Source organism: Neopsephotus bourkii, unplaced genomic scaffold (assembly GCF_033783945.1).
Source record: "Neopsephotus bourkii isolate Nb327-2 ecotype Australia unplaced genomic scaffold, CSIRO-AGI_Nbou_v1 NB_1615, whole genome shotgun sequence".
Classification (NCBI taxonomy): domain Eukaryota; kingdom Metazoa; phylum Chordata; class Aves; order Psittaciformes; family Psittacidae; genus Neopsephotus; species Neopsephotus bourkii.
In genome coordinates this window covers 716,777-741,656 of record NW_026902090.1, presented here as the reverse complement: position 1 = coordinate 741,656, position 24,880 = coordinate 716,777, and the positions used below count along the sequence as shown (strand labels likewise).

General features: G+C 62.2%; 5 protein-coding genes across 7 annotated transcripts; 3 read left to right on the top strand and 2 right to left on the bottom strand.

The window, feature by feature from the left end:
* The first annotated feature begins 328 nt into the window (after positions 1–328).
* On the top strand, positions 329–6,876 carry PI4K2A (phosphatidylinositol 4-kinase type 2 alpha). Its single transcript, XM_061372445.1, has 9 exons — positions 329–822; positions 2,701–2,901; positions 3,138–3,269; positions 3,353–3,506; positions 4,118–4,179; positions 4,298–4,397; positions 4,660–4,793; positions 5,081–5,140; positions 5,274–6,876. The coding sequence occupies exons 1-9, from the start codon at positions 427–429 to the stop codon at positions 5,433–5,435; spliced, it is 1,401 nt and encodes a 466-aa protein (XP_061228429.1). The 5' UTR covers positions 329–426; the 3' UTR covers positions 5,436–6,876.
* Positions 6,877–7,020: 144 nt separating this feature from the next.
* Positions 7,021–7,871, bottom strand: AVPI1 (arginine vasopressin induced 1). Of its 2 annotated transcripts, none has more exons than XM_061372447.1 (2): positions 7,243–7,871; positions 7,021–7,168 (listed from the first exon to the last, which is right to left on the bottom strand). In XM_061372447.1, the coding sequence occupies exon 1, from the start codon at positions 7,531–7,533 to the stop codon at positions 7,243–7,245; it is 291 nt and encodes a 96-aa protein (XP_061228431.1). In that variant the 5' UTR covers positions 7,534–7,871; the 3' UTR covers positions 7,021–7,168. The 2 variants fall into 2 exon arrangements, with proteins under 2 accessions (XP_061228431.1, XP_061228430.1); XM_061372446.1 differs by having other exon boundaries at positions 7,247–7,871.
* A 363-nt stretch (positions 7,872–8,234) lies between these two features.
* Positions 8,235–9,875, top strand: MARVELD1 (MARVEL domain containing 1). The gene has a single exon (XM_061372444.1). The coding sequence runs from the start codon at positions 8,450–8,452 to the stop codon at positions 8,975–8,977; it is 528 nt and encodes a 175-aa protein (XP_061228428.1). The 5' UTR covers positions 8,235–8,449; the 3' UTR covers positions 8,978–9,875.
* Positions 9,876–12,852: 2,977 nt separating this feature from the next.
* ZFYVE27 (zinc finger FYVE-type containing 27) lies at positions 12,853–17,382 on the top strand. 2 transcript variants are annotated; one of them, XM_061372442.1, is made up of 12 exons: positions 12,853–13,076; positions 13,150–13,220; positions 13,291–13,477; positions 13,618–13,713; positions 13,905–14,017; positions 14,561–14,691; positions 15,058–15,129; positions 15,292–15,312; positions 15,499–15,643; positions 15,915–15,961; positions 16,791–16,872; positions 17,077–17,382. In XM_061372442.1, exons 1-12 carry the CDS (start codon positions 12,871–12,873, stop codon positions 17,139–17,141), a joined length of 1,236 nt encoding a protein of 411 aa, XP_061228426.1. In that variant the 5' UTR covers positions 12,853–12,870; the 3' UTR covers positions 17,142–17,382. The 2 variants fall into 2 exon arrangements, with proteins under 2 accessions (XP_061228426.1, XP_061228427.1); XM_061372443.1 differs by lacking the exon at positions 15,292–15,312 and having other exon boundaries at positions 17,077–17,381.
* A 3,140-nt stretch (positions 17,383–20,522) lies between these two features.
* On the bottom strand, positions 20,523–22,877 carry SFRP5 (secreted frizzled related protein 5). Its single transcript, XM_061372372.1, has 3 exons — positions 22,241–22,877; positions 21,455–21,532; positions 20,523–21,079 (listed from the first exon to the last, which is right to left on the bottom strand). The coding sequence occupies exons 1-3, from the start codon at positions 22,770–22,772 to the stop codon at positions 20,739–20,741; spliced, it is 951 nt and encodes a 316-aa protein (XP_061228356.1). The 5' UTR covers positions 22,773–22,877; the 3' UTR covers positions 20,523–20,738.
* Between the last annotated feature and the right edge of the window lie 2,003 nt (positions 22,878–24,880).

The window sequence follows — 24,880 nt, the reverse complement described above, 5'->3', positions numbered from 1 at the left end:
CCGCTAGCAACGCGGCTGCTCATTGGCCATCTTCGCAGCACTCCCTCGCCGGCCGCCATCTTTGTGTGGGGCAAAGCGATCTCCTCCCTGGGCGTGTCAACAGAGGGGCATACCCTGCCCTGCCGCCATCTTTGAGAAGGGCAGTGGGGGGCGTTGTCTCTCCGGGCGGCCATCTTTGTGTGGGGTACGGGCTCCCACCCCCTGCGGTGGGGCCGTGAGGCCGACAGACCCTAAGAGCCAAGCGTGGGAGGCTCCCGGCCCGCCCCATCCGGCACCGCTGCCGCAGCCGGCCCCGCGACGGGCGCGGCTCGCCCGGTGACGCCCGGTGTGGGCGTGGTGGGGGGGCGGAGCAGCCCCTGGGGCGCGGTGACGCAAGCGGAAGCGGCAGGCGCGGGTGTCGCGGCGAGGCCGTGCCGGGCGGGCGCGATGGACGAGACGAGCCCGCTGGTGTCTCCGGAGCGGGCTCAGGCCCCCGACTACGGGCTGCCGGGGGCGGCCGTGCGCACTCTCCCGCCCGCCGCTCCCCCTCCGCCGCCTTCCCCTCCCGGGTCCCCCGGAGGCCGCGACCGCGAGCGGCAGCCGCTGCTGGAGCGAGGGGCGCGGGGCCCGGCGGCGGCGCAGGCCCAGGCGCAGGCCCAAGCGGCAGCGCAGGCTCAGGCGCAGGCGGCGGCGGCGGCGCAGCGGGAGCGCAATGATTTCCCCGAGGACCCCGAGTTCGCAGAGGTGGTGCGGCGAGCCGAGCTGGCCAGCGAGCGCGGCATCTTCCCCGAGCGCATCTCGCAGGGCTCCAGTGGCAGCTACTTCGTCAAGGACCCGCAGGGGGTGAGCCGGCCCCCGAGGCCAGCGGGCTGAGGAGAGGGGCGCTCCCAGGGAGATGTGGGTGCCGGGCTCCTAGGACCGGCTGGAGCTGCCCGGGGGAGAAGCATATTAGGACCAGCAGCAAGAGTGGGGGCCAGCTGGGCTCTAGTGCTGCTTCAGCCTCTTCTGTGGCTCTTGTACCCAAGGCGGGTCACCCGCTGCCCCAGGCCAGTGCATCAGCATCTCATGACCATGGTGACTCCAGCCCTAGGGCCTTGCTATAATCAAGGCAACGTCCTCAAATTATAGCTGGTCCCCTGTAGGTCTTGGCAGCTACGTGGCAACCGTCCCCAAGCCACCCACTGGATGTGTGTGCAGCACGGGGTGGCTTGTCTTGTGACCTGCAGCGCCCAACCCAGTTACTTGAGCTGTTGCAGCTTCCTGTGACTCCCTGGATGCATGTGTGCTGAGATGCTTCCTGGGGAGCAGGACTGGGCTCCCCGGTCTCTGGTGTGCCCCAGTTTTCCTGCCCCGGGTGGAGCCTGGCTCCTGGGAGCAGTGGTAGACAGCTCCAGCTGAGCCAGGGCAGTGCACACTTCCTCCTGCTCCTTCCCATTGCCCAATATGAGATGTGACATCTCTGGGGTGGGGGCTGGATGAGCAGCGCAGAGGCTGCCTGGCTATAGGAGATGTGACCTTGGTGAGGGCTGGTGGAGGGGGTGTGTGAGGAACCGAAGTCTCTGTCCTCCTGACCATATCACCTGGCAGGTCCCCTGGGCTGCCCTGCTGTCAGTGAATGTGGTGTGTAGCTGGTTTCTGTGGCTGCTGCCTAGCGTCACCAAAGCTTCCCTGCTGCTGGCATGAGAGAGTGCAGTGCCCTGTTGTTGTGGGCAGGGGTGAGGCCATTGGTGGGGTGAGAACTTCTCTCTTGTGTCTGCTTTCCTCTCAGCTTCTGAGCTGTACCAGCTAGGATGCACTTCCCCAGCCCTGGTGGATATGGTTGCCTCTGGGCTGGTCTGGCTCCCTCTGCCTTGCTGCTGGTGCCAGGGCAGACCTGTTTTGCTTGCCAGTGCTGCTCTTGCCACAGGACTGTCTTGAAGGGGATGCTGTGCTGCCAGGCCTCTGGCCTCCACCTTTATACTGTCCATGGCTGGCTGGACCTTGCTCTGCTGGACTTGGCTCTATGGAACACAGGGCTCCAGTGCTGCCAAAGCTCACAACAAGCTTTTTGCAGGCTCATATCCAAGGACATGTTGACAGTTGTGTACCTTCATATGTGGCTGATGAGGGGGTTGCTTTCCTGCCTGCTCAGGGAAAGTGGCTTCTCCATGTGATCAGGGGATGTCTGAAGTGGTCCTGTTCCTTCAAACTCTTCCTCTTTCTGGTGGACAAAATGTTGTTCCTGCCTGCCGTGGCCTGGCTTTTGGTGCTTGGTACACTGGGATTGCAGTGGGGTTGCTTGCTGAGGTGTTCCTCCAGTCGGGTTGGGATCAGCTCTGTTCAGTGGATTTTGGAGCCAGAGTAGGGATCAATATCCCACTCCTTCTCCTGCATGGACTTAATGAGGAGGAGTGAGCAGTAGGTCTCTCCAGCCATCCAAAGGTCACTGGGATGTTTACCAGGGAACAGCGTTATCACTGGTATCTTTTGGGCCAAAGGAGGGCTTTTCCAGATACGTGAGCCGGGTATGAAGGTCTTTGGGCAGCACCCTGCTCTCATCGGATGGGGCACTGCCTGAGGAAGGGTCCCTCATTTGGAGCTGTGGGAGTCTGCCTGGTGCCAGGAGCTGGTCATTGCCCTGGTGAAGGCACAACCTGAGTGTCCCCACTGTGGGCTGGCTCGGGGGGAATGTCCTGACTCTGCCATCTGCCTTGAGTCAGCTCTCCTCTCTCCTCCCCACAGAAAATCATTGGTGTCTTCAAGCCCAAGAACGAGGAGCCCTATGGGCAGCTGAACCCCAAGTGGACCAAGTGGCTGCAGAAGCTGTGCTGCCCATGCTGCTTTGGGAGAGATTGCCTCGTCCTCAACCAGGGTTACCTGTCGGAGGCGGGTGCCAGCCTGGTGGACCAGAAACTGGAACTCAACATTGTTCCCCGCACAAAGGTGAGGGGATATGAAACCCTTGTTTCGGGGAGGCTTTCGTGTGCTTCTGCGCAGCTCTGCTTGCACCTTGGCTTGTGGCACTGTTGATCTCACAGGTGTGTTGGGAGCTCTGGACTGGGACTGCCAAGCCGTGGGATCCCTGTTCTGGGCAGAGCAGTGGGAAATGCTGTGTCTTGGCTTTATCAGCCAGAGCAGTGACAATTGCCCTTGCTGACATCCGGACTCCTCTCCCCCAGGTGGTGTATCTGGCCAGCGAGACCTTTAACTACAGTGCCATCGACAGGGTGAAGTCCCGGGGGAAGAGGCTGGCCCTGGAGAAGGTGCCGAAAGTCGGCCAGCGCTTCAACCGCATTGGTCTGCCACCCAAGGTATGGCGCTGGCCTCCATGCGTGTCTGTCATTGCTTCTCCATCTCCTGTGGCCTCCTTTAACACAGCCTCTCCTTTCCTCAGGTGGGCTCCTTTCAGCTCTTTGTGGAAGGCTACAAGGATGCTGACTACTGGCTGCGGCGGTTCGAAGCTGAGCCGCTCCCGGAGAACACCAACCGGCAGCTGCTGCTGCAGTTCGAGCGGCTTGTGGTGCTGGACTATATCATCAGGAACACAGGTGGGGATGCTGATGCTTCCTGGCCTGGGACGCTGCTCCTTCATGTCCTGCCAGCTGGAGAGAGGGGATGGGGGCAGGGGCTTGGCATCTCTTCCCAGCACCCAAACTTCCTCTTGACATCACTTGGCAGTTGCCACCAGGCAGCAGCTTCTGGGTAGAACGTGGCTGCTGTGACTGCCTGCCGGGGAAATGCCCTGGCTGCTGGCCTGTGTGCTGGGAGATCTGGAACCACCACTGTGCTGGTGGTAAGTTTCCCAGCTGTGAGGATCCAGGGGCATCTGGAGATGCAGCACCTGACTGTGTCCTTGCGTCCCATCTCATGTTGGGCTTACAAGTTCCTGCAGGCTGGAAGAGGTTGAGGGAGCACCCTGGGACTTGCAGGCTGACCTCTCTTTTGTGAGCTGGGCATACGTGGACCTCTCCAGTCTCCAGGACTGGTTGTGTGGGGGTTGATGTGGCTTCCCAGGCCTTCAGCAAGCTCAGGGCTCTGGGGTACAGCTTGGGCCTAAAACTGTCCTGTCTCACTTCTGGGTTAGGAGAGGAGTAACCTTCTGCCTGGTGTGGTGCAGGCAGGCCCTGACACTGACACAGCTGGTTCTATCTCCCTGCAGATCGGGGCAATGACAACTGGCTCATCAAGTACGACTGTCCCCTGGACAGCGCGGGCGTGCGGGTGAGCGGCTCTTACTGGGAAGGAGGGATGGGAATCCCACCTGGCTTGGGTTTCTGAGTGGGAGAGGGACTGTTCATGCTGCAGGGTGCTCCCTGTGACCTGCTTCTTTTCCTTTCAGGACAGTGACTGGGTGGTGGTGAAGGAGCCCATCATCAAGCTGGCTGCTATAGACAACGGTTTGGCCTTTCCCTTGAAACACCCGGACTCCTGGAGAGCATGTGAGTTCCTCACACTGTGCCAGGGCACCCTGGTGAGCCAGAGAACTCCATGCTCAGGCATCTTCTTTAAGGGCTGGAGAAGACAGGGGAAGGGCTGTCTCTCTGCAAACCTTCTGCGTTCATGGGTGACTCTGCCTCAACAGGGGCTGTAGAAAGCGGGTACTGTACCCTGTGTCCCAGATGCAGGTGATCTGTCACAAAGGGGCATGTGGCACCATCCTTTGTCTTCTCCAGCTCTAACATCTACTGCTTACTCCCACAGATCCATTCTACTGGGCATGGCTGCCCCAGGCCAAAATCCCCTTTTCACAGGAGATCAAGGACCTGATTCTTCCCAAGATCTCAGACCCCAACTTTGTCAAGGACCTGGAGGAAGATCTATATGAGCTCTTCAAGGTGAGCTTGGGGAGCGGGTGAGGATGGCTTGGGAGGAAGAAAAGCTGGTGTGGTGTTGGGAAGCTCCCTGTCAAGGCTGCAGAGGACAGAAATGTGGACAGGCTCCTGGCTGTTCATAAGCTGAGGTATAGCTGGGTTATCCCTCTGCCAGGATCTGAGGATTCAGTGTGGGGAGAAGCAGAAAACCCATGGGACAAGAGGAGAGGCTTGCTTGGGGAATGGGCATCTCCTGCGTGGCTTGAGGCAGCAGGTGGATCTCACTGTGTTCTCTGCTCTCTCTCTTGCAGAAAGACCCTGGCTTTGACAGGGGACAGTTTCACAAGCAGATTGCAGTCATGAGGGGCCAGGTAAGCTGTGTGTAGGGAATGCGGATGGGTGAGGCATGGAGCCTTGTCCTGCCGGTGTGGCAGGTAGGGTGATGGGGTGGATGCTCTCTGCTGCGTCAGGGCAGCTCGGGCATTGCTCTGTTGTGCTGTACAGATCCTGAACCTGACTCAAGCGCTGAAGGATGGGAAGAGCCCCCTGCACCTGGTTCAGATGCCGCCTGTGATTGTGGAAACGGCACGTTCCCACCAGCGCACCGCCAGCGAGTCCTACACGCAGAGCTTCCAAAGCCGGAAGCCTTTCTTCTCCTGGTGGTAGCCATGGGAGCCACAGGCAGGGCTTGGCTGCCTCGGACTGGCATTGTGAGAGGAGCCGGGCCACTGCTGGCTCCCGTGGCTGGGACTCGACCTTCTGGGTTGAGTGCGGCTGGAGGAACCTGCAGCTGAACTGGAGGAGCCAGGCAGGTCGGGCACGGTCCCTCCTCAGCTCCGTTGGAGCTCAGTGCCCTGCCTGGGGCAGAGCCCAAGGGGAGGAGTGGGAATCCTCTGGGAGCTGTGGTGTAGCTGGGACCCTGCCCCTCCCTTGGCCTGCATGCTGTTCTGAGCACCCCTGCTTGGGGCTGGGATGAGCAGGCTGCCCGGACCAGTATCCATCCATCCAGGCCTTCACACCAGCCACTGGCCCCTTTTTTTCCACACCGTGCTGGCTGCTGGGCTGGGAAGGCCTGTAGCAGGTTGTCCTCCCCTCCCTTCGCCAGAGGGTGTGCTTGTACTCCACTGTCCCTCCTCTGCCCCAACCCTGTGCACGCTGCTTTCCTCAGGGGGAGTTCCTGCTGCCCACTGGCGCAGTGGGGACCACAATGAACGGCTGTTCTCTGGCTGGGGGCTCGAGGAGGGAAGGGTTGAGGGACAACTCACAGGGCTGGCTTGGGTTCAGTTAGAAACTATGGGGAAAGAGGTGTTGGCTTGTCCTTGTGAGGAACACGTGGCCCTGGGAGGGGCTGTAGCCTGGAGCCACCCTCCACAGCTGGAGAGGGCTGAGGGTGGGTGCAAGCACTTTCTCCCCCTCTGCTGCCCTGGTCCACCCCTCCTGCCAGGTCTCCACAGCTGCTCTTGCTTGGCTTTTGCCCCTGCTCCCAACAAGCTCCCTGGCTGCTGTGCAGCCAGCATGGTGCCAGCCTTGTCTGTGCCTAGGGCCCCCTCGAGGGGCAGGGGACTTCTGGGGAAGGGCCAGCATGGCTTTTCTGCTGCATGGGAGGAAGGTGTGATGGGAGCATGGATGGGGGGGCAGTGTGGGCTCCTGGTTGTCCTGGTGCTGACAATCCCACAGGCCTGCTGTGGGGGTGAGGCCCCAGGCCCCTCCCCAGAAGTTGCTGAGCTCGTGTTGTATGAACAGTACCAGGGATGCTGCCTGCATCTGCTTGCCTTGAGCTGCAGCTTCTCCTGCTGCCGGGGGAAGGTGGGGTTGGGGCTCGGTGTCCTGTTAGCTCACCTTTGGGAGCTGGGGGAGAGTGAAGGGAGGTTAGGGATATGCTGCTTGAGCCTGGGCGGAGAGAGCTCCCTTGGCTCCTGTGCAGGGAGGAGGCTCAGCAATAGCTGTGCAAGCACAGGGTGGACAGCAGCAAGACCCCAGCTTCCTGGCTAGGCCCAGCTGCATCTCCGACTGACCCAAAATGTATTGTTCTAATGCACTGTAGAAATGTATGTAATGTATTTAAACCATGCAACCGTCTGAATAACAGAGCTGCCGTTCAGCTGGATGCTTGTGTGTCTCTGCAGCATCCTAGAGCAGGTTGGGGCTGGTCCCCTTGCATCAGGACTGGTACAACAGCCTGGCCCAAGGCCCTGCCTCCCTGGTGGAAGGCCAGGGGACTGTGGGACCCAGCCCAGCCTCACGCAGCCACCACTGTCCACCGTTTATTAACCATTGCAGCCTGTCCGTACACTTAGTGTCCTCACAGGTCCTGGCACCCGTTGTCCAGCAGCCCTGCACCTTCTCAGTACACCAGCCCGGTGCTGCTACACGGACCCTCCGGCTCCTTCTCCGCGATCCTGTGGGGAAGGGGCGTCTGTTAACGGTGCGGCCCCGCTGTGCTCGTCCCTGTTCCCTACCGCCCCGGTCGCACCTACCGCAGGTGGCCGAAGCGCCGCAGGGCCCGCGCCATCCCTCCGCCGGGCTGTGCCGGTTGCCGTCGCCGGAGCCGCCGCAGGGCCCGCGCCATGCGCCGCTGGCCCCCGTACCGCCACACGAGCCGGGCGCGCTCCTCGGGCCGCTCGGCCCCGCCGTTCTGGAACAGGCTCCGCAGCTCCGGCAGCCCCACGCCCTGGAAGATGTTGGCCGAGGCCCGCTTGCGGCCGCGGGCTGCGGGCCCTGCGCGCCCCGGAGGGTCGCTCACCACCGAGGCCGGCGTGCCCATAGCCGAGGCCGCTGCGGGTGCCGCAGGGACGACGTCAGGCTCCGCTCCCGGCCGGTGTCCCCCGGGGTCTGACGCGGCTGCCCGGTGAGGAAGGACGCGGCGCGGCGGCAGGGAGCGGGCGGGCCGCGGCGCCGGGCAGGAGGCCAGCCGCGCGGGCGGGGCCGCTCCGGGACGCGGGAGGTGCCCGGCTCGGGCCGGCGCACGCAGGTCCGGTCCCGCCCTGCCGGTGCCCGGGGCGCTGGGCCCCGCCGTGACCCCTTTTCCCCCGCTCGCACAGACCTGGCGGCGGCGGCGGCCGGAAGCGGCTCCGCGGGGCTGCCGCTGCGCTGCCGGGCCCGCTCCGCGCCGCTCCACAGGGGTCCCGCCGCGCCGCCAATCCGCGCCCGCCTTCAGCTGCCAGGGCCAATCGGCGCCGAGGGGCGTGGCAGAACCGCCCCTCCTTCGAGCGAGGCCACGTGGCGCGAGTGACGTCGATAGGTGGGGGAACGGCGGGCGCGGCCCCGCCCCCGGGCGGAGCCCCAGTTACGTCACACCGAGAGGGAATCCCGAGTGACGTAGAGGGGAGCCCCGGCGCTCAGGGGCTAGCGGGGTCCCTGTGCCGCTCCCCACGGCCCCGCCACCGCTTCCCGCCGCCTCCCACGCTTCCTCGGCAGCGGGATGGAACGGGACAGAACGGGACGGGACGGGAGGTGCGCGGCAGCTCCCGCCCGACGTCATCGGCAGAGGAATCCGCTGGCGGGCGCGGGTGCTCGGTGGGCAGGCGGGAGGCGGGGCGGAGAGGAGCGGAGGGGAGAGGAAAGAGGCCCCGCGCGGGGAGGACCGTTAAACGCCAGATGTTTGGCAGCGGCTGCGGAGGAAGTCGCTGCTGGAGCCCTGAGTCCATCCCGAGCAGCCCCGGAGCAGGCAGGTCCGCGCCATGGCCCGCCCGGCTCCCCCGGCAGTACCGCCGCCTCCGGGGCCGCTGGCCCGCGGCTCGCTCAGCCTCCACCGCGCCTACCTGCGGAGCCCGCTGGGCCTGCTGCGCCTCGGGCAGCTGGCGCTGGGCGCTGCCTTCTGGGTGACGGTGGCGGCTCACAAGTACGAGGGGGCGGCCCACTTCGCACTCTTCGCTGCCGTCCTGGTCTGGCTCCTCACCCTGGCCCTCTTCGGGCTGAGCCTGCTGGGGCGCTGGACCCTGGTGCCCTGGCTGGGCTCCCGCTGGCTCCTCACCAACCTGGTGCACGACCTGGCGCTGGGAGTGGGGCTCTACGCGGCTGCCACCGGCATCATGAGCTACAAGGCTGGGCGGAAAAGCTACTGCAACCTGCCGGGCTACAGCCAGCATTGCCTCTACGGTGCCTACCTGAGTGCCTCTGTCTGCGGGGGCATTGCCGCCTGCCTGTACCTCTTCTCTGGGCTCTACTGCCTGTCACGACGCTGCCGGGATGAGCGCGACATCATCTGAGACCCCACAGCACTCACCTTCTCCTCACCTGCGAACGGAGCACAGCACCCCTCTGGGACAAAGTGACCCTGATGCCCCATCCCCTCCCAGCTGACTTCACCGTGCTTCCTCCGGAGACTCCTGCACAGAGGGATGGACAGATAGAGGCCTTCCCCAAGCATGGCTTCTCCTGCATCACACCAAGACAACGTGGAGCTCCAGCCACTGCACAGGCCCCTCTCCCAGCCCTGGACAGATGTTGCCTATTGCAAGTGGAAAGACGCAAGTGGAGAGTCCCTCAGAAGGACCAGTTTCTGGGAGCACCCCAGGGCCCCTGCCCAACTCCCTTGCCCCCAGCCTTACAGACGCTGCATGCTCAGGTGGGTGCTGACCTATCCCTGGGGCAGAGGGGACTGGCCTGGGGGTGCTGAGCAGGGGGCAGTGGTGTGTAGTGGGGTTGGGTAGGTAGAACTGCGTCCCATATGGCCTTTCAGCAGCCCCTTCTCACCATTCCCAACTGCACGGCAATTCTCTAATGGAGGCTCTGATCCCGACTTCCCCTTGCCTGGGCCCCTCCTCCTGTCTGGCCTGAACATGTCTCCCATCTTCCTAGAGCCCCGCGGGTTTCAGCCCATCCTGCTCTGCACTCTGGGGGTGTGAAGACACCCAGGTCCTGCACAGCCTGACCTACTGTCACCCCGGACCCTCGACACGCTGTCCTGCTTGGGGCTGAGCCTGCACAGGACAGCACGGCCTCCATCACTGTGGGGTGAGGGGAAGGGCGAGCAAGGCGCCTGGTCCAGCCCTGGGGTTCATACTGCCCCAGGATGGGGACGGATGGCCCTGGGGTTGAAGGGAGCAGGGCACGGGGTCGTTCTCTCCCCCTGTCCTCCTGCAGTGAGGTTCATGGCCCTGCTCCAACCAGGACAGGCACAGCCTCACCAGCGGCACTCAAGACTGGCCTGCAGCCCTGCCTGGCTCCATGGCACTTGCTTTATCATCCCAGAAATCTCTTCTCGGGACAATCTGGCTCCATTTTGGACCCTGAACTGCCTGGAGACCATGGCAAAGCAGAGGAGCAGGGTGAGCACAGCAGCATGGCAGTACTGGACTGCTGCTGGCACTGTGGCAGTGGGTGAGCTGGGGCCGGGCACTGTGGGGACACAGCCTGCCCTGGGCAACAGAAGAGGATGCCAGCAGCGGGCCGGGCCAGCCCTGGATCAGCCTCTGCAGCCCAGCGGGTGCCAAGCCCTGAGGAAGCCCTGTGGGGCTGCCTGGAGCGATGGGCAGCCAGAGACTGGGAACTTTTGGAGGAGCAGCGCACTGGGGCTCCCCTGCCACAAGCCCTCCTTACCCTGCCTGGGGGCAGGTCCTCTCTGTTGCTCCTGGTGTGAGGGATGATCTGCCCCAGTCTCTTCATAGGCTGAGATCGGCGGGATGGGTGTTCCTTACAGTCGGTTCCCTGGCCACAGACTCTGGGTGTTGTCTGGGGCTCCCTGGTGCCTGTTCTGGAGTGGAGAGCAGCAGTTGTGATCCTCCTGGGGCTTGGGAGGGTCTGGGGTTGGTGCTGGGTCACCGCTTCCATCATGAGGGGCTGTCCCAGCTGATTCACCCTCATGCTGTGGGCTCTGCCAGCCCCCAGGCCATCTGCCCCTTCCCTGGGCAGGATGTTCTGTCCCCTGCCTGTGTCAGGGCTGGTCCCCGACACCTCCTGCCTCTGCCTGCTCTGCTGCAGCCCCTGGCTCAGGCTACCCAAGGTGCCCAGCAGGGCTTCTGCCACCACAAGTGCCTTTCCCTGTCGTGCCAGCTCTGCCCCTCTCCAGCCCCCTCTGCAGTGCCTATGGATTCACCTTCCAAATAAAGCATCACTGGCGCTCACCAGGTGTCTGGGCCTTTGTGCTGGGGTTGGGATCTGTTGGGGACGGGGTCTGAGCTGAGGTTACCCCTGGTTCTGTAGCCCTGCACCGTGGGGCCTCCTGTCTGGAGCCTCTGGTTTAAGACCAGCCGGTAACTCAGCATCACACAGCCACTCGCTCACTTCCCCCTTTTTCCCCCTCCAGGCAGGATGGGGAGGAGCATCAAAAGAATGTAAACCCCAAGGGCTGAGATAAGAACAGTCCAGTAACAAAAGCATAATACAAAACTACTGCTACTAATGATAAGGGAAATAATAATACTGATAAGGGAAATGATAAGGGGAGAAAATATAAAACTAAAAATGGAAAGGAAAAAACACAACAAGCGCAAGTGATGCCCAATACCATTGCTCACCGATACCCAACCCGACCCGAGCAGTGATCCTGGCCTTCAGGGTAACTGCCCCCAGTTTATATACTGGGCATGACGTGCTGTGGTATGGAATACCCCTTTGGCTAGTTTGGGTCAGGTGTCCTGTCTCTGCTTCCTCCTGGCTTCCCCTCCTCCCTGGCAGAGCATGAGACTGAAAAGTCCTTGACTGGGGTAAGCATTACTTAGCAACAACTAAAACACTGGTGTTATCAGTGCTGTTCTCTGACTAAAACCAAACCACAGCACTGCACCGGCTACTGAGGAGGAGAAAACTGTCCCAGCTGAACCCAGGACATGGGGTCAACACATCCTGGTGTGCCCTGGGGTCACGGGCAGCATCCCTGGTGCTGAGCCACCCCTCCAGATAGAGAGGCTTAAACTTCTCCCTTGGGGACAGGGGCTGTTCCCTGCCCCGTCCAGAGACAGGGCACAGCTTGGTCCTCACATGGGTGCTGAGTGCAGGCGCTGAGTGTGGCTGCAGGAACACAGTGGGGACAGGATGGAGCTGCGTTCCTATGGGCTTTGTCACTCCAGACTGAAAGGGCTCTCTGTTCCAGGGCTGCAGCACTGCTGGGCAGTGGTGCCCACACTGCTGGGGCCCTGGAGAGCTGGGGGTGGACTGGGGGCAGCCCCTGGGTCTGTCTCCAGCCCTGGGCTGCACTTTTGGGATGGGGATGAGCCTTGGACCTCTACCTGCAGATAGGGTGTCACCGGCATGGGTCACATGCCCTGTGCTGTACTCATAGCCGAACAACTGGCATAGGGTTAACAAGGTTGCATGGAGTATTATGGGATGCTTCCCCCCTTTTGCACTGTGTGCAGCTCAGGGTCCCCAGCGCACCCCTGGGAGCCAGCAGCCCTGCCCTCCTGCAAGCACCTGGCAGGATGAGTGCGGTGCCTGCAGTGGTGGGAGCAGGACCTGCGGCTCTGCTCTGCAGAACAGTGCCAGGGTAGCCAGGCCTGGGCCGCTTTGGGGTCATGGAAGGGCAGTGGATGAGCTGCCAGCCACGCTTATAGGCCTGGGGGTAAGCTCCCATTCCCTCCCAAGTGCCAGTGTGGGGACAATCTCTGGTCTCTCCCTGTAGACAGGTTCCCAGCAATGGAGCCTATAGGGACAAAACCAACAGTTCCCTGCACGGCTGAGGGCAGGCCATGCTGAGACCCAGCCTGGGACGGAGCCCTGGACCAGGAGCTGACCCTCATCAGGACCAGACCTAGGTTGGGACTGAGCCCCACACAGGGAGCAGTGCTCAGCCCTAGACTGGGCCCGGACCGAGTCCTAACCCGGCCCAGCCCCGGCCCAGCACCAGGCTCACACCTCGACCACCCGCAGCTCAGAGACAAGCCCCACGGCCGCACCGTCCCCGCCAAACCCCGCCCCACGCTCAGCCCGCAGCCCCAACGTCGCGCCCACGGGCGGGGGCGGGGCTGAGCCCCCGCCGCTTCCGGGACCGAGGCCCCTTCCGCCGCTTCTCTCGCGCAGGGGCGGGGTTTCTGTCCGCGCGTTCTAGCCCGGCTCTTCTGATTGGCTGCGTGCGCGCCTGACGTCATGGCGCACCTAGCCCCCTCACGGAAGCGGCGGGTAGCGCAGCGCGATCCCTGCGCGGAGCCCGGCTCGGCCCGGCATGCAGGCGGTGGAGCGGGACGGGCCGGCGGGCAGCCCCGAGGGGGCGGCGGCTGCCGGGGATGCCCCCCTGGAGCTGCCGTCACCGCCGCCCAAGGCCGCAGCCTCTGCTTTCGACCTGCTGGAGCTGGTGCGGAGCTACCGGCGATTGGAGCTCTACCTGGAGCCGCTGCGGGACGCCGCCGAGGGCGTGCGCTCCCTCCTGCGGTAGGTGCGGGTTGGGCCGAGACCGAGACCGTCGCCGTGGGCTCGCGTCCCTCACTCTCCGTCTTCCCCGCAGGTGGCAGCGGCCCCTGTGCTCCCTCCTCGTCTGCCTCGGCCTCAACTTCCTCTTGCTGACCCTCGGCAAAGGTGCGTGTGCGGGGACAGGGCCGGTTCCCTGCCCGGAGCCCCCGGGCTGACCCTGTCCATCCTGTTCCAGCCGCCTGGTACTCGGTGCTGGCGCTGCTGGTGGTGGTGCCGGCGCTGCTGGGCTACCTGCAGGAGACGTGCCGGGCCCAGCCCTCGGAGCCGGAGCTGGTGCGCAGGAAGTATCACAGCGTGCGGCGGGAGGACCTGCGCAAGGTGCAGCTCTCAAAGCAGGAGGCCATCGCCCAGGTCAAGAGCTTGTGAGTCTCTGGGGCCCCACCGCTGTGGGGCTCCTGCTGCCTCTGCAGCCAGGAAGGCTTCTGAGGGTCTGGGTGTGAGGTGTGGGGGAGCCAGGGTGTGTGTTTGTGGGGCTTTTTTGTGACTGCGGTCTCATTTGCAGCCTGATCCAGCTGGAGGGGTTCCTGAGCGGGATGTGCTGCAGCTGCGAGGCAGTGTACCGTGTACTGTACTGGGAGAACCCCACTGTCTCTTCCCAGTGAGTACTATGGGTCAGGTATCCCGTGGTGGGGTCAGTGGGGAGAGAGGCCCAGCCAGGCCTGTGGAGCTGCATTTGATGTGCTTGGTACTTGGAGAGAGGAGATGGAGATCCAGATGAAGGAAAGGGGCCTGTGCTGTGCTGTGCTGCGATTTGCCTTGTCTTGACTGCAGTGTTCTCCTGCTCCTCAGATTTTATGGGGCACTGCTGGGCACTGTCTGCGTCCTTTACCTGCTGCCCCTCTGCTGGGTCCTGGCCATCCTCAACAGCACCCTTTTCCTGGGCAACACCCAGTTCTACCAAGGTAAGACTTCCCTGGAAGGGGCCTGTGTGGGATGGGTTGGGGAAAGGCCCTCTGAAGTCAGGTGAGAGCCTCTCCTGATGCGTGTCCTGTCCTGGGTGCTGTTTTCTGCTCTCCTCCATGCTGTGGCAAACTGGGGCTGACAACAGAGCTTGTACGTGAGCATTGGCATCCTTCTTGATCCTGACCCTGCTCTGCAGGACATGAAATACTCTCGATGCCTGTGGCAGTGTATGACACTGTCCTGAAAATGTGCTGTCAGAGGGGAGGAGAGCTGAAGGTGCTCCCTGTTCTGTAGCACATGCTGGAGTGAGATCTCTGACTAAGGCCCCTGCTGTTCCGCTGGGGCAGATAGTGTGGGGGTTCCTTGCTGCCCTAACTTTGATGTGTGAGCAGAGGAGGCCTCAGGATACCTGATAAGCGAAGGCTGTATATGCCACTGTCCCACATTGAGCCAGGAGATTGGCTCTCGCAGCTGGCTTTTGTGCAGTGGGGCTGGAAGATGGGAAGTGCCACCCCACTCCAGCCGCATTCCCCTCTTACCAGTGATACTGGAGCTCAGGGCCTCGATTGAGCAGTGTGTGGGAGCCAAACCCCTCGAGAGCGTTCCAGAGCCTGCTGAGCCCCTGCCTGCTGCTGCCCCCCTGGACCGGACCCCCACACCTACCAGCACAGAGGTGAGCTAGGGGCAGGGCTGTCCCCTGTGGAGTGGGAGTTCAAAGTCACCCTTTGGTCTGACTGTGCCTGTGTCCCTGTACCCTCAAACTGCTTCCAGCTGCCAGCTTTGGTGATGGAAGCCTGTGAGCTCCTCCTGAGTGGCTGGGGGGCTGCCCTGCTGCACTGAGGGCTTGGCTCAGTTGTTTTGGTGCAAGTGAGGATGCCGTCTGGGGAGGCAGGGGCTCACTTCACCTTCTGGGACTCATGTCTTCTCATGGGGCTGCTGAGGGGCTGGTCCTTTGTCCTGGAGCCCACTGCAGAAGCGTGAGTCCACCTTTGGAAGGGGGTGTGGGTACAGCAGGATGAACTCTGTGAATCTCTTGCAGGACCTTACCCCTGGCAGTGTGGAGGAGGCGGAGGAGGCAGAGCCTGATGAAGAGTTCAAAGATGCTATCGAGGTTTGAGGCTGGTGGGATTGGGCTCTGCCTGTAGGGCCACTGAGGTGGGAAGGGATGAGAACCTCGGTGAGCAAGCTGGGTGCTCAAGGAGGGTGGCTGTGGGGCTGGGTGCCTCTGACTCAGTCTGTACTGCCTCTCCTCTATCCCATGCTGCGGGAAAAGGAGAACCAGCTGCTGGTCATGGTGAGTACTGCCATGCCGAGGCATGCTGGAGCAGCTGGCAGCCTTTGCCTGGTCTGCTGGTGGCTTGTGGGGATGCCATATGGAGCATCCTGCCTGTTGGGTGCCCATCTCTGGGCTGGGCCGCCCTGCAGCCCATGAGCATGCCCACAGCCACCCCTCCACTCTCAGCCGGTTCTGCTCTCCCAGGAGGATGATGAGAGCTCTCAGTGCTCAGCAGATTTTGACCTCAGCCTCCCAGACAACGGTTTTATGAGCAAAAACGAGGTGATCCGCAGCAAAGTGTCGCGCCTCACCGAGCGCCTGCGCAAGCGTTACCCCAGCAACAACTTTGGTAAGGCTCAGGGGAGCTCAGCACTGCAGTGGTGACCACTGCCTTGAGAATGGACAGAGTGGGGATGTACCTGCTAAGGCTGTATTGACACCTTCAGTGCCCTCCCCTCTCCATGGGGAGGATATTTCCAGGCTTCCTATGATGGGTGAAGATGGGAAGGTGCAGCAATATTACCTCTAAGCTGAGGCTTTACAACAGCCGTGGGTGTTCCTGTAGCTCTCGTGGTCCTAGGCAGCAGAGCCCTGTCTGATCTCTGCTTCATTTCTTCCAGGGAGCTGCACTGGCTGTGGAGCCACCTTCTCTGTGCTCAAGAAGAGGGTGAGTCTGCAGCTTCCAGCCCAGCTTGCTGCCTGCTCCTGGGGCAGAGGTGCTGTGTGTGTCTGGCGCACCCTGGCTTTCTCTGGCAGCTCAGGTGGTTGGCCTCAATCACAGCTCAGCAGCAGATGACCTCAGCTAAGTGCTGGGTGTTGTTGCATGCCTAAGGGTGGCAGGGATCCCTTGTGCTGTGGAGTCTTTTATCTGTTTGCTCCTTTGGAAGCTGCCTCAGGCTAAACCTGTGTGTACTGTAGTAGAAGGCACCTGCTCTGTGGTCTTGTTTAACCTGTTTCCTCTGGCTTGAGAGCTTCCCAATGAAGCAGAGCATGGATCTGTTTGTGGGAGCTAGAGGAGCAAAGACCACCCCTTTTATCTTAATCCTAGGTGTGGTGCTTGGCACACAGTCCCCCAGGCAGTTGTGGGGAGGGGGTATCTCTTGTCCCCTCTAGACTGGTACTGATGTCTTCCTGCTGCCTCCCCTTACTCCTCAGTCTGGAATGGCTGGCTCTCTGGAGCTTGCATCCCTCCAGGGTTACAGCATAGGAAGTGATGTAGTGTCCTTAACCCTCCTGGAGCCTGTGCTTTCTCAGGCTGGACACAGGCTGCCTGTGATGTTAGAGCACACTTGAATGCAGATCCAGCACGTGAGGCCTGGGTGGTTTGTACAGGTGGTGTTGGCAGATGACTCCTCTGCTGTTGCTGTTGGGGCTCGGGGCTTGCACCCGCTCCCCTTCAGAAGGGAATGCTGTTAGCAGTGCTCCAGCACTGAAGTTTGCCAAGGAGGGCTGGGAATGGGCTTAGAATAGTGTCTCACCCCCATCTCTCTCCACAGCGGAGCTGCAGTAACTGTGGGAACAGCTTCTGCTCCAGGTGTTGCTCCTTCAAAGTTCCCAAGGCTGTGATGGGAGCCACAGGTGAGTGGATGGTGGAGGAGGGCAGAGCTCTGTCTGCTGCAGGGGTTTGCCCCAGCTCTGGTGGGACAGGACCTGTTCAGTGCCGCTTGGCTCAGGACAGAGTGGTGAACGGTTTGCAGCTCTTGGAACAGCTCCGAGAGTTGCTTGGGAGTGGGGAAGCCTGAGGTGGGGAAGAGCATCTCTGACACCTCCTTTCCTTTGCAGCCCCAGAGGCTCAGAGGGAGACGGTGTTCGTGTGTGCTCTGTGCAACCAGGTGCTCATCAAGTGACTGCACCAGCCCCTGCCAGCTCCTGGGTCCTGCGCTGCCTGATGCCTGGGCTACTTGGTTCCCAGCGTGGCATCACCCTGCCAGAGGCTGCCTGTGCCCACTCCTCCTGCCTGTACCAGCTGGGTGCACACCAGCCCTCCTTTCCACGCAGCATGTGCTGCACCAGCTGCGTCTCTGCGGCAGAGGGGCTGTGCCCCATCTCCATGACTGCCCCATAGCAGCTGCTTCAAGCCCTGGCACTTGCTGTGCCCCATCTCCATGACTGCCCCATAGCAGCTGCTTCAAGCCCTGGCACTTGCTGTGCCCTTCCACGTGCTTGTCAGGCCCTGTGGCCTGGCTCAGTGATGGAGGAGCCATCCTTCCCACTTGCGGCCCTAAGTGGGGCAGAATAACCTCAGGGCTCTGTCCCTGCCTTTCCCAGCACGGTGCTAGGGGACTGTATTTTAGGGATCAAGTTGGAGCTCTGCATTCATTTGGGATGTGGTCTTTGGTCCTATCTCTTCTCAGCTCCTGCTAGTTACTCCTGTGCTGCTTGGCCTCACTGCCTGCAGGTTTAATCTTTTCTCCCCCAATGTTTGGCTGTAGAGTAGAGGAGACAAGAAGGTAAGTTCTGGCTGGGCACTGTGGCCAGGTCTCCAGGTGCAGCATCAGAAGAAGCACAAGTTGCTGCTCTGTGCACGTAGTGACTGCTGCTTTCTACTACAGATTAATATATAGGTGTATATAGAGAGTGACCAATAAATCTCTTGCCCTTAGCTGGCTCTTGTCTTGTGCCAGTGAAAGCTGTCTCAGGTCACCCAGGCAACTGTGCCCTTGGGAGATGGTCATGAAGAAGCGTGTCTCTGCCACTAGCTCCCACTGCTTACTGGGGTTTCTATCTCCTGTCAGGCTGTGGCCTTGTTTGCCCCTGCTCTGTGCTGCGTGCAGCTGCCCCTCCGTGGCTGTGCCAGGGAGCAGCTCAGCTCTGGCCGGAGCTGTTGTGTTTCCTCTCTGCTCCTTCCCCTGCCCTAGCCAGGCGGTGGTCCGGGCAGCTGCCTGCACACACAAGGGTGACCTTTCCCTGTGTGAACAGCAACGCTCCCAGCTATCCCAGGAATGTGACCCTGGCTGCTCTGCAGCTGGGAATGGCCATGGCCTGGGTCCCTGCCAGCCAGCTGCAGCCTCCCCAGCTGGGGGGTCTGGGGTGGCCGGTGCTCTTGGGCTGGCATTGGCCAGTGCCCACCAGGCTGTGACACTCACCAGCTCCCTGCCAGTGTGGGAGCTCACATGGGGCAGCCTGAGCTGTCCTAAACCTTTTCCTCAACCTGTGCCCTATGGAAATGTGGGGGAAAGCTGGACCTGGCAGTGATGATGGGGGTGTCTGAGTTGTGCTGGGAGTGCTCCAAGGGCAATGTGTGCAGGGGGTCTGGCATGTGGAGAGCCCAGCAGTTACTGGAGCATCTGTAATGGTGGGGAAGGGGCTGTGAATCACCCGAGAGCTGTGGGGTTGTGTTTGTCAGTGCGGGTTTATCTGCAGTGGGGTGAGTACTGGCCCATGGAGGGGGCGGTGGTGTTGAGCTGTGGAGCTCAGACAGCCGATGGTAGGAGGCAGAGAGAAGTTACTTGTCCTAGAGGAAACACTTGGAGCGAGGAGCACGATGATCCGTGTGTGTCTGAACACTCCCTGGAAAAGATGCTAATGACAGGAATACAGAGGGCTACAGATAAAGCTGAGCTCTGGGAGACGGGGTTTGTTTGCACACTCGAAGTTATGCAGTAAAATGATGTAATTGAGGATGTTTATCCCTGTGGCAGCCTGGCTCTAAACATACCTTCTAACAACATCTGGCCTTTTCCACATTTATTTTCCACATGGGGAAAAATGACCGCCTGCCTCTGTGTGAGGCTGTGTTGGGGCTGGCTCTCCTCTGTCCCTTGCTCTTTGCAGGTCAGGGGCATGTCCCTCTGCCTGGAGCAGAATGTGAGTGCCCTTTGCTGCTGGACGGGGTGGCCAGTGGGGGCAAGGCCGTACCCAAGGGGTGCAAAAGGAGCTGGGATTACCCTGGCATGGGGCAGGTGCTCAGTGGCCTTGTCAGGGTGGGCACTGGCATCCCACAGCCTCAGTTCCCCTCTTGTCCCTGGAGGCTCCCCTGCAGCGGGGCCAGCTCTGGTGTGAAGCCACAGGTCTGGGTAAATATCCTGTGGTCACCTTCGTGCCTCCCTCACTTGCTGGATGTGGGAACGTGCTGGGTAAACAGGGCTGCAGTGGGACTGGGGTGGGGGGCAGAGGCAGCCCCTGCTGTTGGGGTTGGGGAGCGGAGCCGAGGGACAGCATCCGCCTGCCATCAGAGGGATCAGGGTGAGCGGTGCCCCGGTCCCTGTGCTGCTGGTGCAGGCTGTGGCCCCAGGGAGCCCTTTGGGAGGATGCTGGAGCTGTGGGTGGGAGGTCTGGCAGCAGAGCAGGGCTGTCTGGGACCTGCAGACAGGGCTCTCAGGTGGGATGGCCAGGGAGAGACTGCCCAGGCTGGGCTCTGCCTCCACCTGCCTTCAGTGCCAGGCTTCTCACATGTACCTCCAGCTCTCAGCCCATGGGTCCATCCCCCAGGGTGACAGAGGGATAAACCTCTTCTGTGAACACCCTCACACCCCAATGTGGGGCTCCATCAGCAGTGATGTCCTTGCCATCTGTACCCCTGCCACCCTCCCAGGATGCCTGAGTCCCCAGCAACGCCTGTGACCACTGGGAACCTCACCCCTTGGCTTGGCTGGGCTGCCCAGCCTTGGGCTATGGGCTAGCATTGGTACCCAGGGTGACCCTGCTGCCCCGCTCAGTGGGCAGCATCAGGAGCTCCCTCCCATCCTTTCTGGGGTCCTTGAGGGAGCCCCAGGAGGTGTTTGCCCGTGAACCACAGGACACAAGCTTTCTGATGTGGAATAATTTACTGTGGTGTGGATGGGCAAGGGGTGCCTGGTCTGGGTTTTGGTAGGGGTGTGGGTGAGGGATGCAGCAGGAGGGGTCTGGGGGGCTTGGAAGTGGACCCCCTCACACCCTCAATGAGCCATGTGGGATGGATAGGGTGGGGGAGCCCAGGCAGGGGCTGTGCTGCTCCAGGCACTTGGGTCTCTGGGGACAGTGGGGCAGGAGGGAGCTGTCTCGGGTGGAGTGTGGCCCTGCTAAGGTGGGATAATCCAGGGCTGGGGTGTGAGCTCAGTGTGAGGGCATGGGATGGAGTTTTGGGGCATGTCATCAGGGAGCTGGGCATGGGCCACAGGAGCATCCGAGAGGGCCAAACAGGTATCTTGAGTGCAGGCAAGAGCCCTTGGGGTGCCTGGCAGGGGGCTTGGAAGTAGCCAAGGGTCTGTGGTGCAAGCCAGGGCTCACAAGCGTGCAGAGCAAGGGGTCCTGGGAGCAGAACAGGGGGCTCAGGAGGGAGCAGGGTTCCTGGCTGTGGATCGAGGCTCCCACAAATGCAAGTAGGAATCCTTGGGGCATGGAGCAGGGTCCTGGGGCACAGCCAAGGGGCTGAGGGGAGCAGAGCAGGGGCCATTGGGTGCAACCAGGGGCGCAGCGTGGGGCCAGTGCAAGAAGTCCTAGAACAGGGCAGGGTGGGCAGAGCCCTAGTGCTGCCCAGCCCCATAGAGCAGGGGGTGGTAGAGGGGGCATGGGTAGGAGAACATGAACTTGACGGCGAATTTCATCTCCTTGTTGTGCTTCTGCCAGGGGTAGACGGCGAGGAGGAGCAGGCGGCCGCCCACCTTGCGGCCCATCACCAGGAAGCTGCCACTGAGGCTGTCGAGCTGCGGGCAGGGGCAGGCGCCCGCGTTCCTCATGTGCAGCACCATCTTCTTGGTGTCCTTGCGCTTGAGCGGGCCCAGCTTCAGCACCTTCTTCTTCTGGGCAGCCACCAGGCGCCTCTCCCCGTTCTCCTCTGTCATCTCCTTAATGCGCATCTTTACCACTGTGTGGGGCAGCAGTGGGGCATGGTTGGGGCGGGGGGGGGACTGTGGGGCACTAGGGTGCTGCCTGGGTGGGTCCAGGACAGGGTGCAGCCTGCCCCTGGGATGGGACCCAGGAGAAGGGTCTCTGGGGTAGAGGGGAAGGGGCTGTTGGGGGTGTTGAGCATAGGTCCCTAGAGACCATCCCACATGTCCCATTCTGCCTATCCCCCCCCCCATGTCCGCTGGTGCACCCATCCCATCGCACATGGTCCAAGGGGTTCTCCCATGGGGCTGTCCCTGTACAACAGCACCCTCCAGCCAACCCCTTCCTGGGCTGTCAGAACTGGGGGGGGCAGCCCAGCCCTTTGTCTGTGGAAGGGGATGCCAGCACTCACCGAAGTCACTGGAGCACATCTGCTCCATCATGCCATCCGCCTTGTGCTCCATCTCACACTGGGTGCAGATCTTGGACACTGTGGTGAGAAACCAGCCCCTGTCACAGCTCCCTGCTGCTGATGCTGGTGGCCTGGGCCAGCTCCACAGGGACATTCTGGGGAGCCCCAGCAGCTCCTCTGCTCCCCAGGCCGCTGTGCTGGGCTGATGCAGAGGTCACAGAGCTTTCACCGGCCAGTGTCCCAGCACTCCCCCTTCCCAGGAGGGGACAGGGCATAGGGACACCATCCTGGTGCTGACACTTTGGGGCACAGCAGCAGTGTGGGGAGCCCCATCCTGAAGGCTGTCACAGCCCTTATCCTGACCCTGGGCTGTCCTTGGGTGATGTTCCATCCCCTGCCTGAGGGCACAGTCACCCTCTGACAGCAGCGCGGGTGCAGGATGCAGATGCTCATTGCTGCTGGCATGGGACTCAGTGGGAGGAGAGGGATGCAGTTTTGTGGCAGGTCCCCCAGTGGCTTCCACCTCATCCCATGTTCACCCCCAGAGCTGCTCCCATGGCCACTCTGCTCTTCCCTACCCTGGTGCAGCTCTGTGCAGCAAGTGGTACCCAGTGAAAGCAGCTAATGCTGCTGGTACTGTGCCCATGCGTGCCCTGCTGCGCCCAGTGCTCTGTTTCAAGAGATGCAGGGATGGGGGTGCATGTGAGTCCCCAGTTGCATGGGAACACACCGACGGCAGGTGCCCTGCACGCATCCCCAATCCATCACAGTGCCCTTCCTGCTTACCTGGAGGTGGGGTGGCCTTGCTGTTCCCAAACTGGACGGCAATGCAGAGCTCATGGTCGGAGGGGAACTTGCCGCAGTGCAGCATCTCGGGCCAGGGGAAGCCATAGGACTCCATGACGGGGGCACAGGAGTCACGCACCACCTCGCAGAGGGAGCGGCAGGGGTAGACGGGCCGGTCGAGGCAGACGGGGGCAAACAGGGAGCAGAGGAAGAGCTGGGTGTCGGTGTGGCACTGCTTGGCGAGCAGGGGCACCCAGCTGCTGGCCTGCTGCTTGACCTCAGCCATGGTCTCATGCTCCAGCAGGTTAGGCAGCCGCATGCGCTTGTAGCCCACGTCGCGACAGAGCTGCATGTCGGGCGGGATATCGAGGCACTGCGGCTCCCGCCCGTAGAAGCGCCCGTGGGGCAGGCTCTCGGGCTGCCAGCCGTAGTAGTCGTAGTGCTGCCCGCCGCCCGGGGACCCTGCCAGCCACAGGGCCAGCGTCAGCAGCGCCGAGCCCGGTACCCCCGGGGGGCCGCCTGCCCGCGGCATCGCCGGTGCCTGCCGCGAGGGACGGGGATGGGATGGGACGGGACGGGAGCGCGGTCGGTGGTTGCCGGCTCCCTTAGCGCCTCCCACACTCGCCGCCCTTTCTAAGGAGCCCGGGGAGGCCTCACGGGCAGCCAATCTGCTCCGGCTGCGGGGCCCCCCCGGGGCTGGCCCCCCGGCCCCACGCCAGCCTGCCCCGACGGCCACCCCGCTGCCGCCGCTTGCCCTCCCGCCCAGCGGCCCCAACCCTCCCTTCTCGGGCAGAAGGCGCTGCGTGACCCTCACATCCCCCCCCTCCCGGGACCCCCTCCACTCACCCAGGCTCTGTGTGCCCCTGGGGTGATGTCCTCTGGAAGGGCTCGCCTGCCCCATGGGGAAGTGCTGTGGGTACAAGGTGTCCCTGTTATCCACAACCCCTCTGCCCCTGTCCCGCCTGGCACCCCAGAGGCATGACCTGGCATGGGGCAGGGGACCCTCTTCCTTCTCTGTGCCCTGCCCATTGTCTCTTGCACCCTATGGGGTATGGGTATGAGGATGCTTGGGATGCAGGGGCTGGAGAAGCAGGTTACCCTGGAGGCTTCATGTTGCAGCACTGGGAGCAGCTGGGATACCCGTGTGCCAGGTGCCATGTGTGGCATCAGTGACAAAGCAATGCCATGGGCACGGGGTCCTTATTCCTTGGGGATAACCGTGGTCTGCTGGGCACAGGTGTAGCAGGGGTTACACCTCCCAGCAAAGGGCTTGTACCCAGGCTCTGCTGGTGCCCCAGGCACAGAGCTGGACCCTGAATAGGGTGAGGGTCCTGCCGGGGCCGCATTCCCCCATCTCCCTGGAGATGGGCTGGGCCGGGGGATGCAAGGCTCGAGACCCCATTAGAAACTCATTTGTCTGCAGGGGTTATCTGGGGCACCCCTTCCCCTTCCCGCGATCGATGCCCCTGCCTGGCCAACGAGCTCTGGGCCGCCTCTGGCCCCTGCCTGCTGGATAAGGCAGCTCTGTTAATGGGCGACAGAGCAAACAGCCCGGTGCAGACAGTGATAGCAGCTGCCCTTTGCCCCGGGCTGGGGGCAGGGGCCGTCCCCCAAACCCGGTGGGATCCATCTGCGTTGGGGCTGTGCTGGGAACCTCACCCACACACCCTGCGCTTGCCTGCAGCCTGCCCATGCCCTCCGTGCCCGTTACTGCATTGCCCAGTGATGCTTGCTGCCAGCCCGAGGGTGGGCTGAGCTCATCCCACCCCGGCCAAGCCCCGGAGATGGCACCATTAATGTGTAACTGCAGGGGAGCACGATAAGATAGAGCTGCCCTTTATCAGGGCTGCCCGGTAGCAGGAGGGAGGGTGCTGGAAGCATCAGGCTGTCACAGCAGGAGTGAGATTGCCTGGAGATAAATGCCGATAGAAAATAGCTAATCTGTGATGGATGGGCTTGGGCAGGGTGTAATTGCCATGGGAGCTGGGCTGGGAAGGGGCTGTCGAAGCTGAGAGGTGGAGGCAGAGGGAGCCTGGGTGTGTGGGATGGAGCTGCCGCTGTGCAGGATGCCAAACACACCTTGCTCTGTCCCCACAGCATTGCCAGCACTGCTGCTGTCCTGCTCCTGGCCATGGACCAGGTCCTGGCTCTCAGCCTACCCCAGGCACCCTGTGCAGCCCCCAGCACCTACAGTCTGTCCCAGGAAGGTGCTGGGGTGCTGAGCACCCTGTGCCAGCTGGCACTCCACCAGACGAAGGGATGAAGGTGAGGGGTCTGAGGGGGAGTGAGGGGTTCCCTGCCAGCTCGTCTGCCCCCCCATCTGTGGCATAATGAAATGCCTTCATTAGAGCCACTGAGTCACCTCCTGGCAGCATGGCTGTGCTGGGGGGGGGAGCAGGACTGGCCCCAGGAGAGGGATGCTCACCCTCTGCTCCCACCCTGCCATGTGTCCTGGTGTACTTGTCCCCAAGCTGAGACTGTGCCTCTGCTCTGAGGGGTTCCTGCTGCACCCCCACTGCTTCCTTAACCCTTTGCCACCCAGGATGTCCCAGGGGAGGTAGGTCTGAGGTGCACGCTGCGGGTGGGGATGGTCAGAGGGCACCTTTCCCCGTGTCCTCTCTGTGCAGGCTGCTCCAGTGC